The sequence below is a fragment of the Dendrobates tinctorius genome, unplaced genomic scaffold (assembly GCF_039654945.1).
Source record: "Dendrobates tinctorius isolate UK_male_01 unplaced genomic scaffold, ASM3965494v1 ptg000074l, whole genome shotgun sequence".
Classification (NCBI taxonomy): domain Eukaryota; kingdom Metazoa; phylum Chordata; class Amphibia; order Anura; family Dendrobatidae; genus Dendrobates; species Dendrobates tinctorius.
Genome location: NW_027361742.1, coordinates 461,620 through 482,553, shown reverse-complemented (window position 1 = coordinate 482,553; position 20,934 = coordinate 461,620). Strand labels below are relative to the sequence as shown.

Sequence of the window (20,934 nt, the reverse complement as noted above, 5' to 3'; positions counted from 1 at the left end):
TCACTGTTCAGGGAACACTTCTGTGATTCTTGTCTGTAGAGAATGGAATGTATTTTTAAACGTTGTGTGTGACTCCGGCCAAAGAGAAAGACATTGTGCGGACCCCAATGCCCACCACACCCTCGGCACAGGGTCATTAACATGTAACAGTGTCCAGACCTGAGAGTGAGCGGAGACAGGTCTGCACATGTATGCTGGGTGCGGGGGCTGAGGACCCCAGGCCGCCACCTGCTGCACTGCGCCCTATAAGCCTCCATTCACACTGGCGGGAGGGGCTGCATCATGGCGTGCACGACCAGTCTCATGCACGGATGCTCATCAGGTGTTCAGGAGAGAACCTCGGCATTTACTGTCAGCCCAGAATGACTGTACAAACCAAGCACCGCCGCTCGGTGCTCCAGGGCGAGACGGTCAGTTATAGGCGCCTGCCCTCCCGCTTGGTGAAATGTGCAGCAAATCTGCAATAATCGTCCACAGCAGAAGAGTCCCCGGGATCAGGTCCGACGGAACAGAAACCAGTCTGCACCGCGGAACTCTGCTGCAGTACGGGCCCGGGGCATGCAGAGGGCCCGCCACAAGAGACCAGACTCGGAGCGCCGACCTCTAGACCGGAGCACCAATCACAGTGCAGAGCTCCTCCCCGCGCCCTGTGATTGGCTGGTACAAATGTCGCGCCCTCCTGACGCTTTCTCACAGTGAGGCGGCGGTTGCTGTTTAAATGCTGTGTGAAGGGGTGTGGCCTACGTGGTGGGCGTGGCTTTGACAGAGAGGGTGGCACTGGTGGGGGCAAGAGTACGGTAGCGGAGAGGACCGTGTGGTGAGGACGGAGGCGACCGGGCGGAGAGCACCGTGTGGTGAGCGGGTTCCCTGGCGGAGGTGAGTGCTGACCGCAGGGGGGAACTTTTCCCAAAGTTTCAGCTTGTTCTGTCAGAGTGTTTATGCCGTGTGGGGGACCCTCCACCAGGGACGAGGCGGAGCCGGCCGGAGTATGGAGCAGGAGTCTTCCTCCGCCGGGGTCGGTGACAGCTGTGACTGGCCGTGCTGTGATCAGCCGCAGGCTCCTCCATCTGCCGCTGTAGTGTAGGGCTGTGTTCTCACGGGGCGGGAGCCTGTGCTGCGGTTTTCTGCGGACGTGTTCCAGCCCCTGCTCTGTGAGGGTGTGTGCACACGCTGCGGAATGCTCTGCGGATTTTCTTCTGCAGATCTTATGGTAGCGTTGTCCAGTGTGCACAGGGGATGTGCGACACATCTCAGTGCCCCCCCCTGCACCAATTCCCCGTACACCGGGCAGAGGCGGCTCACTGTGACCGACACTGAACTTCTACGTGACAAGGAACTGTCCGGCAGCGGTGATGTCTGTCCCACAGCCACGGTGACCGATTATCGTCACATTCAGCAATCACTTTTGTAGCCTGGTCACCACCTTATGGTACTACACGTGTGGTCAAAATTGTTGGTCCCCCTCGTATAATGGCAGAAAAACACAATGGTCACAGAAATAACTTGAATCTGACAAACGTAATAAAAAATCTATGAAGATGAACAAATGAAGGTCGGACATTGCTTTTCAACCAAAGTGAATAATAAAGTAACTTGGCACTCAACTGAATAATCCTTTGCAAATTAGATTTATTTTATAATTTATTGCAGTCCTGGAAACGTTTCGGCCTATTATCGGCATGTGCAGTAGTTCTCTGCGGCTCTCATGCTCGAGGTTCCCAGCCCCGCAGTGTGAATAAATCATAAGCGACTGCGGGGCGGGATCTGTGGCCGCACGATATTAAGGCGGGGATGTGATCTGAGAGCGCGGGCAGCGCTAACTGCGCATGCCCACAAAACTATAGTACAGTGCAGGCGCCAGCATTTCAAAAGAACACTGAGGAGGCGGTGCCAAATACGAAATGAGTGATGGATGCGAGAAGTCTGTCAGAGGGGGAAAGACCTGCCTGCCTGTCAAATTTCAGGTATTTTTGAACAGTTTTAAAACGATTATTTCTGCTGTGGAAGGGACGCTAAGTAAAAGAGCCACCTTGACAGAATGCAGCATTAGTGCTGCACAAGGTGGCTCTTTTACTCAAAAACGCCTGGGGGGGGTGACAGGTTCCCTTTAAGAGCAAACTGCTCCAGTTGTCTCGTGTTTGAAGGTTGCCTTTTCCAGACTGCATGTTTCAGCTCTTTCCAAAGATGTTCAATACGATTTCGGTCAGGGCTTATAGAACGCCACTTCAGAATAGTCCAATGTTTTCCTCTTAGCCATTCTTGGGTGGTTTTAGCTGTGTGTTTTGGGTCATTATCCTGTTGCAAAACGCATGATCTGCAACTGAGACCAAGGTTTCTGACACTGGGCAGCACATTTCTCTCAAGAATCCCCTGATAGTCACGAGATTTCATTGTACCCTGCACAAATTCTAGACACTGTGCCAGATTCAGCAAAGCAGCCCCAGAACATAACAGAGCCTCTGCCATGTTTCACAGTAGGGACAGTGTTCTTTTCTTAATATGCTTCATTTTTCCATCTGTGAACAGAGCTGATGTGCCTTGCCAAAAAGTTCCATTTTTGTCTCATCTGTCCATAGGACATTCTCCCACAAGCTTTGTGGCTTGTGAACATGTAGTTTGGCAAATTCCAGTCTGGCTATTTTATGATTTTTTTTCAACAATGGTGTCCTCCTGGGTCGTCTCCTATGAAGTCCACTTTGGCTCATACAACGATGGATGGTGCGATCTGACACTGATGTTCCTTGAGCTTGAAGTTCACCTTAAGGCTGAGTTCACACGTGGCGTTTTTTTCGCGTTTCCGCGGCGGTTTTAACCGCGCGATTTTGCCGCGAAAACGCGAAAAATAAGCATCCCATGCATTCCTATGGGATTCCGCAATGCTGTGCTAATGCTGCGGTTTTTACCGCGGCGGAATCGCTTCGCGGTAAAAACCGCAGCATGCTCATTAATTTGCGGAATCGTGGCGATCCCGCACCCATAGGAATGCATTGTTCCGCTTACTTTCCGCATGTGGCTGTGCACACCATGCGGAAAGTAAGCAGAACATTTGCGGATGGTACCCACGGTCCGGAGGAGAGGAGACTGTCCACCGGGCTTTGGGTACCAGATCCCTGTAAAAAATAGAATTTAAAAATAAAAAATATTGTTATTCTCACCCTCCGACGTCCCGCGCAGTCTTCCTGCTTCTCTTCACGCTCTCGATCCCAGTAATCCTTTGCGAAAATGCACGCGATGACGTCCGTTCTCGCGGGATCGGGAAGTCCGGTCATTCGCGCGACGTCATCGCGATCCCGCGAGAACTGACGTCATCGCGGGCATTTTCGCAAAGGATTACTGGGAACGGATGCGCGGGACGTCGGAGGGTAAGAATAACAATATTTTTTATTTTTTTACATTCTATCTTTACTACTGATGCTGCATAGGCGGCCTCAGTAGTAAAAAGTTGGTCACACTTGTCAAACACTATGTTTGACGAGTGTGACCAACCTGTCAATCAGTTCTCCAAGCGATGCTACAGATCGCTTGGAGAACGCTAGCATTTTGCAAGCTAATTACGCTTGCAAAATGCTAGTTTTTCCGCGGGAAAATCGCGGGAATTTAAAATGCGATTTTCCCGCGGACTGGAATTCTGGAATTCTCGCGGTAATTTCCGCGAGAGTTCCGGTACGTGTGCACTTAGCCTTAATCGGTTTAGAAGTTTTTCTGGGCTCTTTTGTTACCATTTGTATTATTCGTCTCTTTGATTTGTCATCACTTTTCCTCCTGCAGTCACTTCCAGGGAGGTTGACTTCAGTCCCATGGAGCTTAAATTTCTGAATAATATGTGCAACTGTAGTCACAGGAACATCAAGCTGCTTGGAGATGGTCTTATAACTTTTACCTTTAACCTGTTTGTCTATAATTTTCTTTCTAATCTCCTGAGACAACTCTTTACTTCGCTTCCTCTGGTCCATGTTGAGTGTAATACTCACACACCATGTCACCAAACAGCACAGTGAGTATCTGTAGCCCTCTATACAGGCCACTCACTGATTCCAAGATTGTGGACACCTGTGATGTTATTTAGTGGACACACCGTGATTTAACATGTCCCTTTTGTCACATTATTTTCAGGGGTACCATCACTTCTGTCCAGGCCTATTTCATGAGTTTTATTTTTTTTAAATTCGGTGAAAGCATTATTGAAAAGCAATGTCTGACTTTCAGTTGTTCATTTTCATAGATTTTTTAGTTATTACTTTTGTGAGATTCAAGTTATTTCTGTGACCATTGTGGGTTTTTCTGTCATTAAACGAGGGGTACCAACAATTTTGACCAAGTGTGTATGTACATTTAGTAGTTGTCATAGAGAAGTGTCAAGAACAGGTGCATATATAGAGGCATGTAATAGTTTGTGCACCCCTGGTCAAAAGTACTATTATGGTAAACAGTTAAAGGGAATCTGTTATCAATTTTTTTGCCCTATCAGCTGCGGCCACCGGCATCAGGGGCTTATCTACAGCATTCTGTAATGCATTCTGTGCATTCTGTAATGCTGTAGATAAGCCCCCGATGTTACCTGAAAGAGAAGAAAAAAGAGAGATTATACTCACCCAGGGGCGGCTCAGGCGCACTGCTCTGCCCTGTTGAGGGATGAGCAGATTACTGCAGTGCGCCGGTAGAGGTCCTGTGCACTGCAGGGCTCTGCCCTCATCAGGGCAGAGCAGTGCGCCTGAGCCACGACGGCCAGGAATGAAGAGGACGTCATAGCTGCAAGATGGGAGGGACTGGACCGCGACTCCCTCCGGACCCGAACCTATTTGTAATTTTAAAAAATGTAAAATATGAAAATATGACACTCTCGTTAAGGGTGTGTGCACATGCTGTGGATCTGCAGCAGTTTCTGCTGCTGTGTACAGTACCATTATTCCCTATGGGAAATGGAAACCGCTGTGCAGACGCTGCGGATTTTTTCGCACGGATTATCTGCGGTTTCTAAACCGCAGAAAGAATTGACATGTCAATTCTTTCTGCGGATTCCTATCTCCACCATTGTGGAGATGGTGAAACCGCAGGGCCAAACCACAGGATAATCCGCAGATAAACCGCAGGTCTTTTGGCCTGCGGATTTTGCAACATCCGCGCAGATGACTCCGCAGCAGATTTCGCAGCGTGTGCACGTACCCTTAAGATTCTAACATACTTGTACAAACCTGTAGCTGGTACTAACCGGGGAGCTGTGTTGTGACATTACACATAGTCTTCATGGACTGGTTTAGATTAGAAGCAGCTTCAATGTAAAAATAAAGCTTAGCTCCAACGTGCACCACATCCACTGGTGCTTCAGATGTGCGCCCTGATGTTAGGGTTCTCCTCTCCTGCAGTAAGGGCCACACAACTTCTCCTCTCTGCTCCTGAATGACTGCTGTCACCATTGGAGTATGTCACGGGTTCCCATAGTCTGCAGGTTATTGTCCGCCCCCAGCAATAATCCCGCTATGTTCATTACATGCCGTATCATGCTCTTCTATCCTGGCTGCTGATGGCCTCCTGGGTGGTTTAGTTTTGTTGTAATCTCCGTTTTACAGGGAGTCTTTGAAGTCTCCCTGTATCTTGTATGAGCTTTGAGGCTTGACGCACGCATCTTTGACAGGGGTGTTCCATGCTTAATAATAATAATAATCTTTATTTCTATATATAGCGCTAACATATTCCGCAGCGCTTTACAGTTTGCACACATTATCATCACTGTCCCCAATGGGACTCACAATCTAAATTCCCTATCAGTATGTCTTTGGAATGTGGGAGGAAACCCACGCAGATACGGAGAGAACTCCTTGCAGATGTTGTCCTTGGTGGGATTCGAACCCAGGACTCCAGTGCTGCAAGGCTGCAGTGCTAACCACTGAGCCACCGTGCTGCCATATATAATATTGAAGGACAGGGCATTAACATCAGATCAGTCGCCAAGTGTAAATGAAGATTAGCTGATTGGCACGGATCTGTTCACTGTGTATTGGCCGTTCCTGAATTCTGACACTCAGTTTCTATTAAAGTGAATAGGAACTGAACCAATCATAAGAAGTCTAACATAAAAGTTGTATTCAAATCAGGCTGGAAGTGCACTGGGGGTGTGTCAGTGCAGGTGAACGGCTTCTTCCAAGTGCACAGTCACACCCCCTGTGCCCTTACAGCCTGATTTGCATACAGCTTCTATGTCAGATTTGTCATGACTGGCACATCAGATCTCTGCAAAAAAAGGTATTATTGGTTGTAGCTAGCTTTTCTTGTCATTTCTAAGAATATTATCCCTTTGTGTTTATAGGTCATCCATTAACCTTTAATTTTAGGCTTTTCTGAATGAACATGAGATCATCTATTATGTAACAATAGGCTGTAACCTATAAAAGTGTATTCGGCTCTGCAGCGTCCTCATTGTCTCCCAATGCCACTCCTTAACTAGGAGCTTGGGAGTGATTACTGTGGGGTGCTTGTGTGGGAGGGGAGGCCTGTATTTTACCGGCTGGTCAGTAAGCTACATGGGCATGAGGAGTAGAGATGGCCAAACATGTTACTTGTCATCACTCCATTCACACATGCGACTGGCACCCTTGTTCCCCAAGATCGGGGGCATCTGAACTGTTATACTCCTAACTTGTGTGTAGTAAGATCAGAAATTACCCCATAGGGGTGGGTGATAACTTCCTGATCGCTGAGGGTCTGATTACTAGGACCCCCACCTATTCCGAGAATGAGGCTCTGAAGAGGTCCAACTAAATGGGAGCAGGTGAAGCATGGTCACCTCCGCTCCATTCATGGGCCTGCTGGAGATATCCACTGACTACCCTCCGCTGTCTCCTACACTTACATAGAGGATGGAGCCGAGATGCCCATTATCTGCTTTAAGGTGGAGCTCTTCAGAGTGGTGTTCTTGGGATCAGTGAGGGTCCTAGTGGACAGACCCCCAGTGATCGGGAAGTTTTCCTCTGCTCTATGCATCTCACAACTGCTATTCTCCTCTGCCAGGAATGTACAGTGCCTACAAGTAGTATTCAACCCCCTGCACATTTAGCAGGTTTGATAAGATGCAAATAAGTTAGAGCCTTCAAACTTCACACAAGAGCAGGATTTATTAACAGATGCATAAATCTTACAAACCAAAAAGTTATGTTGCTCAGTTAAATTTTAATAAATTTTAAACATAAAAGTGTGGGTCAATTATTATTCAACCCCTAGGTTTAATATTTTGTGGAATAACCCTTGTTTGCAATTACAGCTAATAATCGTCTTTTATAAGACCTGATCAGGCCGGCACAGGTCTCTGGAGTTATCTTGGCCCACTCCTCCATGCAGATCTTCTCCAAGTTATCTAGGTTCTTTGGGTGTCTCATGTGGACTTTAATCTTGAGCTCCTTCCACAAGTTTTCAATTGGATTAAGGTCAGGAGACTGACTAGGCCACTCCAACACCTTGATTTTTTGCCTCTTGAACCAGGCCTTGGTTTTCTTGGCTGTGTGCTTTGGGTCGTTGTCTTGTTGAAAGATGAAATGACGACCCATCTTAAGATCCTTGATGGAGGAGCGGAGGTTCTTGGCCAAAATCTCCAGGTAGGCCGTGCTATCCATCTTCCCATGGATGCGGACCAGATGGCCAGGCCCCTTGGCTGAGAAACAGCCCCACAGCATGATGCTGCCACCACCATGCTTGACTGTAGGGATGGTATTCTTGGGGTCGTATGCAGTGCCATCCAGTCTCCAAACGTCACGTGTGTGGTTGGCACCAAAGATCTCGATCTTGGTCTCATCAGACCAGAGAACCTTGAACCAGTCTGTCTCAGAGTCCTCCAAGTGATCATGAGCAAACTGTAGACGAGCCTTGACATGACGCTTTGAAAGTAAAGGTACCTTACGGGCTCGTCTGGAACGGAGACCATTGCGGTGGAGTACGTTACTTATGGTATTGACTGAAACCAATGTCCCCACTGCCATGAGATCTTCCCGGAGCTCCTTCCTTGTTGTCCTTGGGTTAGCCTTGACTCTTCGGACAAGCCTGGCCTCGGCACGGGAGGAAACTTTCAAAGGCTGTCCAGGCCGTGGAAGGCTAACAGTAGTTCCATAAGCCTTCCACTTTCGGATGATGCTCCCAACAGTGGAGACAGGTAGGCCCAACTCCTTGGAAAGGGTTTTGTACCCCTTGCCAGCCTTGTGACCCTCCACGATCTTGTATCTGATGGCCTTGGAATGCTCCTTTGTCTTTCCCATGTTGACCATGTATGAGTGCTGTTCACAAGTTTGGGGAGGGTCTTAAATAGTCAGAAAAGGCTGGAAAAAGAGATAATTAATCCAAACATGTGAAGCTCATTGTTCTTTGTGCCTGAAATACTTCTTAATACTTTAGGGGAACCAAACAGAATTCTGGTGGTTTGAGGGGTTGAATAATAAATGACCCTCTGAATAAACTTTTCACAATTTAAAAAAAAATTAAACAAAGAAATAACATTCTTTTTTGCTGCAGTGCATTTCACACTTCCAGGCTGATCTACAGTCCAAATGTCACAATGCCAAGTTAATTCCGAATGTGTAAACCTGCTAAATCTGCAGGGGGTTGAATACTACTTGTAGGCACTGTATACCAGCGCTGCTGTAAACTTGTCATTTCTGCCGTAACTTATGATAAATTTGTGTGGCGTGCTTGGTCACACATCAGTATTCCCCGAGCTCCACCCAATTCAAGAAGTGGATGGCCGGAACCAGCGTCAAAATTAAGTTGTAAAATGTTTGCGACTTTTTAATCCGTTTTGTGGCAGATTTCTGGTGAACACTGCAAGATGAGTTGGGGCCAAATATTTGATTTTGTTCCAAATGATTGGAAGCCACTAGTCAAGTTCTGCTCTCTTGGGTGTATTTTTGATTTTATCTCGTTTTAGCTTTTATAATTACACAGTGAAATAGAAATTAGTGGCAATCTGTCACTGGGTTTTTGTTGCCTAATCTGAGAGCAGCATAATGTAGAGAAAGAAACCTAGATTTCAGTTGTGTGTCACTTACTGTACTGTTTGCTGTGGTTTTGATAATGACTTTTATCAGCAGGAGATTATTTCTAGAAGATTAGTAAACTTGTTGCCAGGTAGTCCATCCTGCCCCCCACCACTGATTGCCAGCTTTTTGTGCAGACTCTGCGTAGGCAGAAAGCTGCCAATCAGTGGGGTGGGCAGGGTTATACACAGCTCCGCTTTCAGAGAACTGTTAGCGCTGCAGCAGATAAGACTGATTTTACCAAAACTGCAGCAAGCAGCCCATTAAGTGACACATCCTTGGAATCAAGGTCTCTACAGGTCTGATCCTCTGATCTGCAGATCTGATCCTCATCGGTACAGGACTGTGGTTTCTTGGCATTAGTAACCCTCACCGACTGTGTCCTCGCGCATCTCTTGTAGACTGTGAGCCCTCGTGGGCAGGGTCCTCACTCCTCTACCAGCCGGTTACTTGTTCCAGGTTACTGTGCTTGTTTTTTGTAATGTATTCCTCCATTTCACTCACATGTAAAGCACCATGGAATAAACGGTGCTATAATAAATAATTGGCCTGTTCCCTGGCATCCCCTTGATGTTACTTGAGTGATGGCATAGTTCTCCCAGATCCTGGGCTTCCTTGCTGCTCTGAGAAGCCCATGGTCACGGTTGGTTAGACTACATTGCTGTTGGCCTGTTTTTAGCTTGTCTCATCGGAAAAGTAATCTCATCATATTGCTATGTGGCCCATCCCTTAATGTGACTGCTCGACCTTGACATGCAGGGTGTGAGGCTCGTGCGACTGGTTTGAGGATGATGACTTGTGAATTCTAATACAGCTTAGTTGTTTACAATTTTTGTTGGTAAACCACATATGACGCCACGAAATCGCCTCTGTCACAATGAAACGCTCTAATCTACTAATATGTAACGGATAGAAATCCCTGATTTTTCTGTGTTTAGCTGTCCAGGGGGCGGCCCTAATTAGAGACTGACAGCTATTGCTGTATAATTTCAATAACTGATTAGGACCACCCCCTGGACTTATAAACACAGAGCAGGGATTGCCAAGTCCAGGGGGCGGCCCTAATTAGTGATTGGCAGCTATTTCTGTGTAATTTCAGTCGCTGGTTAGGACCACCCCCAGTATTAATAAACATAGAAAGACCAGGGGTTCCATGTCCAGGGGGCGGTCCTACTTAGTGATTGACAACAATTTCCGTATAACTTAAAATCAATAACTAACTAGGACCACCCACCCATCCCTGCTCTGTGTTTATAAGTCCAGGGGGTGGTCCTATTCAGTGACTGAAATGATGCAGAAATAGCTGTCAGTCACTAGTTAGGACCGCCCCCTGGACTGGGAAATCCCTGCTCTTTCCCTTTGTATAAGAGCATGTTTTACATGTGTGGGGACGGGAAGAATGTAACTTGCATAATTTGACAATTGTACTTGTATCTAATATTAGTTTATTTTGAATGTAGGACTAGTCTACAATCTGGGGAGAAGAGTCCGGACGGGAAGTTGGGTATCGCAGGTAAGTAGCTGCCATTAGTGCAGCTCCTCTCATGTCTTCTCTCACATCAGACTCGCTCCAGTATCCCCAGCACTGAATCACTGTCGCCAATTACATTGGACGTCCTATAATTTATCTGAGGTTGTGAAGTGGTAGAGAAATAGAAAAGGGTGAAAATCCACACAACGACCAGTCTAACACTATGCAAATATTGGCCAAGCACCTAACTGAGCTTACAGACAGGCCCTAAATGAAATAAGTGTACTGATGATCAGTGCACAAATACTGCTGACTGGATAATATGCAGACGTAGGGACGTAGTCAGTCCCCGATTAGGACCGCCCACTGGACCAGTGACGCAGAATGAGCAGGGTGTTCATTCAATAAATGGCAGATGTCGAGATGTCTGTGTTTTCACATACGTGTTCTACCAGTTTATCTCCACCCGTAGACAATAATGGGGGTGTTTTCTATGAGGGTGTTCACATGGCCATGATTTTTTGCTGACCAAGTGGAAGCACAACTGTTTTTGATCCAAGTTATGGCTCTAACGTGCCCTTAGTGCATGGGGAGATAAAAAATAGAGCAGCATGCAGATGTCATCCAAGGCTGTCAGTTTTATCAAATGGAGCGGAGAAACGAGAATACTATATATATATATATATATATATATATATATATATATATATATATATATATATATATATATATATATATATATATATATATTATAATATTTAAATAAAGGACTGACATTGATTGAACATTGTATCCCAGCACACTGCTGATAAAGGGCTGTTGTCATCTGGATGGGGACTTCTACGAAGTCTTGTCCTACAGACCTACGTCTCAATCTGTGGATTTCCTCCTGCAGTCACATGCTATGTTCAGGTCAGATTGCATATCCAATGTAATGGGTCAGGGGACCCTCTAAGTGACCACCCTGATGGGATTACTGTGCTTTCACCTGACTGACATTGGCTGTGGTGTTGCTGCTGCTTTCACTTGTGTTTTGTAAGTGAAATTGAGCATGTGTTCCTTTGCTCCACCGGCCTCCTGCAGTTTCATAGACAATGGATTGGTGTAGCGTTATTTTTTTTTTTTTATTTTCCTCCTGAGATGTTCTTAGTACAGTTTTTGCTTTGTTTTTGGTAAATCACAGCAAATGAATGCTTTCTTGTGATGATTGTAGGAAAAAAATCCCCAATGTAGGCAATTGTATGAACACAGCCTTAGCAAAACAACAAAAGCGCAATTGTCAGATTTTATGGGGGAATACCTTAGAGACACCTAAAAGGTAAAATATGTGAAGAGATTTTTTTTTTACACTGAATGAGCCTGATTATTATAATATATTTACAGTGCGTATGGAAAGTATTCAGACCCCTTTAAATTTTTCACTTTGTTTCATTGCAGCCATTTGGTAAATTCAAAAAAGTTCATTTTTTTCTCATTAATGTACACTGCACCCCATCTTGACTGAAAAAAAAAATGTAGAAATTTTTGTAAATTTGTTAAAAAAAGAAAAACTGAAATATCACATGGTCACAAGTATTCAGACCCTTTGCTCAGTATTGAGTAGAAGCACCCTTTTGAGCTAGTACAGCCATGAGTCTTCTTGGGAATGATGCCACAAGTTTTTCACACCTGGATTTGGGGATCCTCTGCCATTCTTCCTTGCAGATCCTCTTCAGTTCCATCAGGGTGGATGGTGAGTGTTGGTGGACTGCCATTTTCAGGTCTCTCCAGAGATGCTCAATTGGGTTTAGGTCAGGGCTCTGGCTGGGGCAGTCAAGAATGGTCACAGAGTTGTTCTGAAGCCACTCCTTTATTATTTTAGCTGTGTGCTTAGGGTCATTGATTTGTTGGAAGGTGAACCTTCAGCCAAGTGTGATCTCCAGAACACTCTGGAAGAGGATTTCATCCAGGATATCTCTGTACTTGGCCGCACTCATGTTTCCTTCGATTGCAACCAGTTGTTCTGTCCCTGCAGCTGAAAACACCCCCATAGCATGATACTGCAACCACCATGTTTCACTGTTGGGATTGTATTGGGCAGGTGATGAGCAGTGCCTGGTTTTCTCCACTCATACCACTTAGAATTATCACCAAAAAGTTCTATCTACGTCTCATCAGACCAGAGAATCTTATTTCTCATAGTCTGGGATTCCTTCATGTGTTTTTTAGCAAACTCTATGCGGGCTTTCATATGTCTGGCACTGAGGAGAGCCTTCTGTCGGGCCACTCTGCCATAAAAGCCCGACTGGTGGAGGGCTGCAGTGATAGTTGACTTTGTGATACTTTCTCCCATCTTCCTACTGCATCTGTGGAGCTCAGCCACAGTGATATTGGGGTTCTTCTTTCCCTCTCTTATCAAGGCTCTTCTCCCACGATTGCTCAGCTTGGCTGGACGGCCAGGTCTAGGAAGACTTCTGGTGGTCCCAAACTTCTTCCATTTAAGGATTATGGAGGCCACTGTGCTCTTAGGAAGCTTGAGTACTGTAGAAATTCTTTTGTACCCTTGGCCACCTGGCCAAGGTTACAATTGTGTGCCTTGCCAAAAATCTGTCTCTGAGCGCTTTGGCCAGTGCCTTTGACCTCATGATTCTCATTTGGTCTGACATGCACTGTGAGGTCTTATATAGACAGGTGTGTGCCTTTACAAATCAAGTCCTATCAGTTTAATTAAACACAGCTGGACTCCAATGAAGGAGTAGAACCATCTCAAGGAGGATCACAAGGAAATGGACAGCATGTGATTTAAATATGAGTGTCTGAGCAAAGGGTCTGAATACTTATGACCATGTGACATTTTGATTTTTCTTTAAGTAGGCTGTGTGCCCACGATGCGATTTTTAAGCGTTTTTTCGGCGCAAAAACATTTAAAAATCGTGTACAGAACTCCCCCCATGCATTCCTATGGCATTCCGCACATGCTGTGCTAATGCTGCGCTTTTTTCCGCGGCGGAAACGCATCGCGGAAAAAAACGCAGCATGCTCATTCTTTTGTGCGGAATCGCAAAGAATTGCTGCGATTCCGCTCCCATAGGAATGCATGAGAATCGCTTACTTCCCGCATGTGGCTATGCCCACCATGCGGGAAGTTAAGCGTCCCATTGTGCGGTTGGTAACCACGGTGTGGAGGAGAGGAGACTGTCCTCCAGGCCCTGGGAACCATACCCCTGTAAAAAAAAGAACAAAAAATAAAAAATCGGGGTATATTTACCTTCCGGCGTCCCGCGCTGCATTCCCAGCCTCAGCGTTCCCAGTAATGCCTTGCGGCAAGGTCCTGTGATGACGTGGTCTCGCGAGATCGCTATAGTAACGCGAGACCAACGTCATCACAGGTCTCGCAAGGCATTACTGGGAACGCTGATGCCCAGGATGGCAGCGCGGGACGCCGGAAGGTAAATATACCCCGATTTTTTTATTTTTTATTTTTTCATCATTTTTCACATTCTATCTTTTACTATTGATGCCGCATAGGCAGCCTCAATAGTAAAAAGCTGGTCACGCTTGTCAAACACTATGTTTGACGAGTGTGACCAACCTGTCAAGCACTTTCCAAGCGATGCTTCAAATCGCTTGGAAAGTGCTTGAGAAAATCGCGGTGAAATCGCGTGGAAAAAAACGTGTGATTTCTGGGAAGGAGTCCGGTTTTCAGTGTGCGTTTTAAAATGCAACGTGGGCACATAGCCTAAATTTGCTAAAACTTCTACATTTTCTGTTTTTTTTTCCAGTCAAGATGGGGTACAGAGTATATATTAATGAGAAAAAAAATGAACTTTTTTGAAATTACCAAATGGCTGCAATGAAACAGAGTGAAAAATTGAAAGGGGTCTGAATACTTTCCGTACCCACTGTATGTGTCCTGAATTGATATTGGTTCATAATGTCTTTAGTGCCACAGCCCGCTACTGCTAGTGACAGGTCTACGTAGAGGATTTTCCCCCACTAGCACTTTTTTTTCCTTTAATCTTGGGTGGGCAGTGTTTGAATATGTCTTATGAATGCAATTAAACGGGTTTTCGCAACTAAAAAGAAAAGTCTGCCGTCACTCTGTGACCACAGATTGCTGGGTTGTGATACTGTGCAATGCGCACACTGTCACGATTCCCCTGTATTATTTGCCACCTGCAGTCACGTGCTGTCTGGATTCTCACCTGGGTCTCTCAATGTTCAGTTGAGAGGAGCGGATAATAATCTAGCCGGCACGTGAGCATGAGTATGGAAATCGCACTATGAATACAGAGGAATGCCGACTTTTCTGTTGCGACAGCTTCTTGAACAGTCTGGTTGTTCCTTATGGCAGTGTCTACCAGAGCCGCAGGTCAGGGCCATACCTTCTACTCTGAGCACTATAGTGTAGTGGAGCCACTACATATAGTCCGCGCATTAATGTAACTGGACATAGCCTAAAAAAAATTAAAAAAAATGAGCGACTTTAACAGAGGCAATGTGTGCCCGAGCACAGATACGGGTTTTATCAGATTCCATTGGAAGTGTTGGGTGGGGAAGTGCGGAGCACCTTCTGGTGCACAGATGTAATGTCTGGGGGCTTCTCCCTACAGAAGGATTTGTGCTGATTGCTTTATGTCTTGTGAAGAGCATTGGTAGCTCAGTGCCAAAGATAAGCTCCCATACACACTGCAGTGGCTGAGCCCCTTATTATACATGAAGTGGTGTATTACAGGCCTAGGCGCGTTATGTGATGCACCAGTTCATGCCTAGCAGCAATGCCTGTGTGATCTGACGAAACGCTGCATGATTTGTTATGACCTGGGCGGCCCTCGGAGCTGCAGTATAGACTTTATGTGGGCGCTTTTGGCTTTAGCGGATCTCTTTTGATATAAGGAATATGGATTTATTTTTTTCCACAGCTGCTCATGTGTAATGTGAGACATTCTGTATTTATTAAAGAATTACAATATAAGTTAATATCTAAGGCAGAAGATGGAGGTCGTGTTTTGCCATATACTTATAGGCAACCTGTTTCCTTAGGAATGCCTAAGTGATGGTAGGGTGGTCTGCAGGCTACAGTGAGGGCAGTAGAAAATGCTCCATCTGCTCTGCGGTCATCTGTGGTGGAGTGCGGCAGTGAGCAGTCACCGCCAACCTTCCAACCATACCCACTTCCACTTGGCACAATCACGGGCTAAGCAGGATGTCCGCCAGGTGAATAGTGGGCACGATTAGAAGAATGGCAGCACCTGCTCAGTGCTGTGCCCAGCTGGCAGTAACAGGGTTCAGTGTGACTATAACATTATTTTCTCTGTTCTGTTGCTACTACCTTTAAACTATAACTTCTAGATCATTAATAAAGTAATATTATACTCCTGTCTGCCCTAGCAGCAATGCTAAGGCTACAGGTTCCCTCCAGATAGTGAGTTCCTGTACCATATAAGGCCTATAATGCGGAGCTGCTTCTGAGGAACAAATTAGCCCCTTATCTGGGACAGGTTTCAGAAGTTCTACTTGACCAAGAACAAGGAGTCCTGAACGTTAAATCTTCTCCAACGTTCATTCCCCATAGATCTCGGCTTGTGCCACTGTTCCGTACAAAGGCTTGTATGTGTCTGTGAGTTATGTTCGTGGTGACAGGTAGAAAAACCTGAATGTTGGTGTTCTACGAATTGTGAGCGTCCGTGTATCATTGTGCAGCAGACAGATGGCAATCACTGACTCGTGAAGCAGCTGTCCCAGCTCCTGATGAAGTCACACCTGAGTCAGTGTTTTGACGGCTTTACGATCAGACGTTATAAAATGCTCACCCGACAAGCAGCTGATCTTTACCAGGAAAGCCACAGACAGCCCAGCATCTGCCGGGTGGCCGCTTTGTAGGATCATACGGCCGCGTCCAGCCATGTGTGTAATAAGAGAGTCCCCGAGAAAGCCAGTGACTATAATGGAGCCACTTGTTCTTTTAGTGCATAGAGGGGTCCTGAGAGCGGCATACATGCTATAATGTCATTCTGCACAAATGGGGCATTTGGACAGGGTCCCACTTTAACCCTTTACCCTTTTTAATGATAATGTACTAAACTGTATCATTGGAATAAATGTGGCGGTCCAATAACTGGACAACCACTTCTTAAACGAGGTACAGTAGTCTTCTTGCAAAATAAAAATGACATCTCCTCATTCCTCCCACCTACACCGGGTCGCCCAAGATGTTGTTATCCCGGGGGGGTCCTGGTGCCAGTCCGTGGCCGTTATTGGGCTGCTGTGCTCTCCCTTCCTGAGATCAAGCCTTGGGTGAGTGGAAGAAGTGAGAGCGCAGCAGCCCAATACCGGCCGCGGACTGACTGCAGCGCTTACATGACGTAACAACGTCACAGCTGCCTTTGAGACCCAGCGCAGACCTTGCTGGAAAAGGAGGGGAGAATCTGTTATTCTTATTTTACAAGGGGGACCTCTTCTCATGCAATGATTGTTTTGTAATGATATCTTTATATATAAGAATAAATCCGTTTATTTCCTGACCGCTTTCTTTGTCTGTGCACTATATGCTTATCTGCTACCAATCATTTTCATGTGAATAATCTCCAGCTGATCATCTTTCTTCCCTGCACAATCAAAATGTCTGGTGTGTGGCTCCTGCTCACTTCGGGTGCCAATGCTCGGCTTCCATGTTGCTGGCGTGTCGCTTGAACACGTTCTGACATCATTGCTAATGATATAATCCACAGCTAAGGTGATTCCAAAGAGCTTTGATGCAATCTGATACCCCTCTAAAACTTGGCCGGCATGCTGCCTGCACCACAAGCGATTGCCTTCCGCCTCTCGAGCCTTGCTTGCCTCCGTTACCATAGCTGCGGAGCGACTCCTGCCTCTAAGTCATTGCCTGCTCCGTCAGCATGGCTCACGCTGCTTTTTCCACCCTCTAAGTGCTGCTTTGGTCTGCTGATGGAAATACAAAAGTGAGACCTGAAGCAAAGCATCTTGTCTTCTCCTGCAGAATGGGGGCCGGACGCATCCGGACTTGCTCCAGGAAGGAGGAACTTACCCGGACACTAGTTCTCCCATAGACAAAAGAAGACCTGGGGCCACTAACGCGGACTGTCCTCTATTCTTTGGATCTATTCCTCCCATCATAGAGACATATATTTTTGGTGACCAGACATTTTAGCAGACTTTTCTTTGTTACTTTTTGATGTAACTGAGAATGCGTCTTGATGGAGGGGACTGATGTGTTAATCAGCCTGCGCGAGGACCCTAGCTTTCATGTGCGCTACAGGTAAGACCATTGCCGTTCTTTTTCTAGTCGTCCTGCCCTAGAAGCTGCATTCTGTAGGGAGGGCAGGGAGAATAACAAGGCCACATAGATGATTCCCACATCTGCTGTCACACAGATCGGGGCCAATGACCTGTGCTATTTTTACCCTAGGGACAGCTCTATGAAAAATGTTTGATACTTATGGACCTGGAATGTCCAATGTTCTTCTGTTGTTTTTTTTGTTTTTATTGCTTTTTTTTGTTTTGTTTTTCTTTATCAAGAACCGTCAATTATAGAAATTTTCTGGATTACTGGGGCAAAAGGTATTGGCTATTCCTCACAAATAGTCACTGTATGAAATATTCTGCACGTGTATAATTGCCATTTCTCAAAAAGGGAAAAAAATAATTGAAATCTGTTAGTATCTAATTTGCTGGAGAGTGTTTTGGGCTCCGCTCACACTGCCATTCAGAGGCTCCATTTCCTTTTCTCATATTTGTAATGAAGTCCACCTAACTCTGACCCAATAAAAATGGATGACGTGTTCTCCTGTCTGCCAATGGATCCAGCACGGCCACCAATGCCACGGTGTATAATTGGAATCTATGGTACGAGGGTGAACCAAGTCTCCTAGTAAATGTTCCCGCGCTGGGCCCCTGTGCCGGGATACTCCGACCCTACAAGTCACCTCTGACCACAATCTAGAAATGTCTCTACTTTCAGGATTGTGGATCTAATGAAATAGTATTTCATCTTCTATAGGTGATATATATGATCCTGTATAGGTGGATTCCGATATAATGTCGGTGCAATAAATCTGAACTTGTAGATGGAATAATTATGGACAGCTGGTGATGAATGTTGTGGTCACAGTCATGGTACTTGCTGCGTGTGTGATCCCCCTCCTGTAGTGATCTGTGTCTCATATCCTTATAGTGGGGGATTACCATTGAGAAATGTCCCCTATATAGCGGCTGGGCATGAAGGGAATTACTGATGCCCAGATGTGTATATGTGGCTGATGGCGGCTTTCCTACACGGTATACTGGTTGTACAATTGTACTAGTTGTGAAACGTTAGCGGATTTGATGAGGATCTAGGCCCGAATATTCTCAGATCAAGACTTTTTTTTATAGCCTTCCACAGATATTTATCTTACCATGTAGCATGAATGTCATCACCTGGTCCTGTTTTACCACTTTTGCCAAATAAAGTGGCTATCTCATACTGTGTCACCATTCTATATGCCTTTTCAAGAGCTATGGAAGTCAGAAGAGACTTTTCTGTTTATGGCTCTATTAGCCAGAGTGGAGGGTTGTTCTTCAATATTTGTGTACTACTAAGGCCAGATTCACATGGCTCGGATTGGAAGACCTGTCCCGACTGCTGGGTCTCCATCCTGATATTAAGGCTTCATATATGAGGATGAAGCAGTTGGCGCAGGTGTGGAGATCCTGTGATCGGGCCAGGTCTTCTGATGTGTGAGTGGTCTGTGTTTCGTGGCCTTATTCTAGGAGCCTGAGTAAAGTAAGTAGCCTGTCTTCGTAGATGATGGGAAATACTGTTTGCGCTTTCCAATCGTTACTATTAATGTGTTCTTGGAAAATGGATACAACTGCTGCTCCATTAATGTATATGAAAGGCACATGAAGTGTCTGGTTTAGGTCAAAGCGCTATTACTTGTAATTACCTGTAAGCCCCCACAATGTGTGGGAGTCACAGCCATGACCAGATCACCAGTGCATGAGACCTGTCTGAGCTAATTATGATTCGCAAAAAGCTTGTGACGTCTCATAAACCCAGCGATTACCCCACCTTGCAGAGTGCCGATATGGGTGGTCGGCATCCTTCCAGCTGCCTGCCGAGCGAGACACTCTTGGGAAATGAATATTATTGATGCTAATTGGCTGTGTCACTTAACATGTGGTGGTCAGAGCAGCCGGCCTAGGAGGGGATTAGCTGTGATTACCCAGCTAGTGTTTTTAATCTTAACCCAGTTCCCAATGGCACAGCATATATTGAAAACCATGCCAGTGCTTACCTCGTACATGGGCACGAACATCTGCCGGATGGCGTTATACCCGTTACCCCCTCTCCTGCTGAAGACGTGCAGCTGAAAGGGGCATGGATGATTTATTAGGATTCCTGGGCACCCGTGGCATTTACGCTACCAAAGAGACCTCCAGCTCGCCGTGCTGATCATGTCAATCATGACTTTCTGTTTAGGTTGCAGAAAATCTCCAAGGTATTAAATGTTGTGTAGACTTTGTTTTTCTGTTTTACTTTAACTTTTTTAGCCATTGAGTCCATATTTTATGCCGTCCTCTCCGACATATAGAAAGTCCCTCCTGTGGTGGCAGTCGGATCTTGAAGAGGCGCCTGGCAGTCATGTAATATACACTGGATGTAGCCACTTGTGGTTTACAGTGGTTGGAGATCTGGATGTCTCCTACACAAGGAGGTGTTGGCTTCGGGTTTTTCTTTAGTCCTTTGCATGGGTGACGGTTGCCGCATTCTTCCAAGCGCCGGTTTGCTAGCAGCCCGTGATATTAGTTCTGCACACGATGTGTGTGAGGCCTCGCCCGATCCTCTGTTCTACTTTTCAGAAGGTTGATTGCTGCAATTTATTAATTCATGCCCTTTTGTAAGGGAAGATCCCACTGTTTCACAGCTGAGGCCTCATAAATCATTCAGATCCTTACACAAATCCAGTAGTCTACCGGCTTTAACCCATTTGTTGCTGTTGTTACTGAGCCTAATGGTGTGCACGGTTGTATGCTTGTTTAATATGCCTTCCTTCCCTTGGTCTCCTAAACACCACGATTCTCTTCTAAGAATGGAGGCGTCCTGTCTGGAGCTGGCCCTAGAAGGAGAACGGTTGTGTAAAGCTGGGGACTGTCGAGCTGGCGTGTCCTTCTTCGAGGCAGCAGTGCAGGTGGGCACCGAAGATCTGAAAACTCTCAGTGCCATATACAGTCAGCTGGGCAATGCCTATTTTTACCTGCATGAATACAACAAGGCATTGGAATACCACCACTACGACCTAACCTTAGCAAGGTAAGATGACGGGTAGCACTATGGGTCTGTTTACTCTGGGTTGGGCCAGTGCTAATAAAAGGTTATCGCTTTTTAGGCTTATTTTTTTTTAATCTGATTTATATGGTTGGGAACAGATATGATGACGCTTAAAGGAGACCTGCCACTTGCTCAAA

General features: G+C 45.9%; 1 protein-coding gene across 5 annotated transcripts in view; it reads left to right on the top strand.

Annotated features, from left to right (window-relative positions):
• The first annotated feature begins 675 nt into the window (after positions 1-675).
• Positions 676-20,934, top strand: part of GPSM2 (G protein signaling modulator 2) — a 66,868-nt gene continuing 46,609 nt past the window's right edge. For 2 of the 5 annotated variants that reach the window (XM_073582857.1, XM_073582856.1), the window contains exons 1-4: positions 679-876; positions 10,475-10,527; positions 17,465-17,743; positions 20,558-20,779. In XM_073582857.1, coding sequence (XP_073438958.1) covers positions 17,682-17,743; positions 20,558-20,779 — 284 coding nt within the window. In that variant the 5' untranslated portion in view covers positions 679-876; positions 10,475-10,527; positions 17,465-17,681. Of the gene's footprint in view, positions 877-10,474; positions 10,528-17,464; positions 17,744-20,557; positions 20,780-20,934 lie in introns of all 5 variants that reach the window. The other 3 variants (XM_073582858.1, XM_073582855.1, XM_073582859.1) reach the window with 3 other exon arrangements.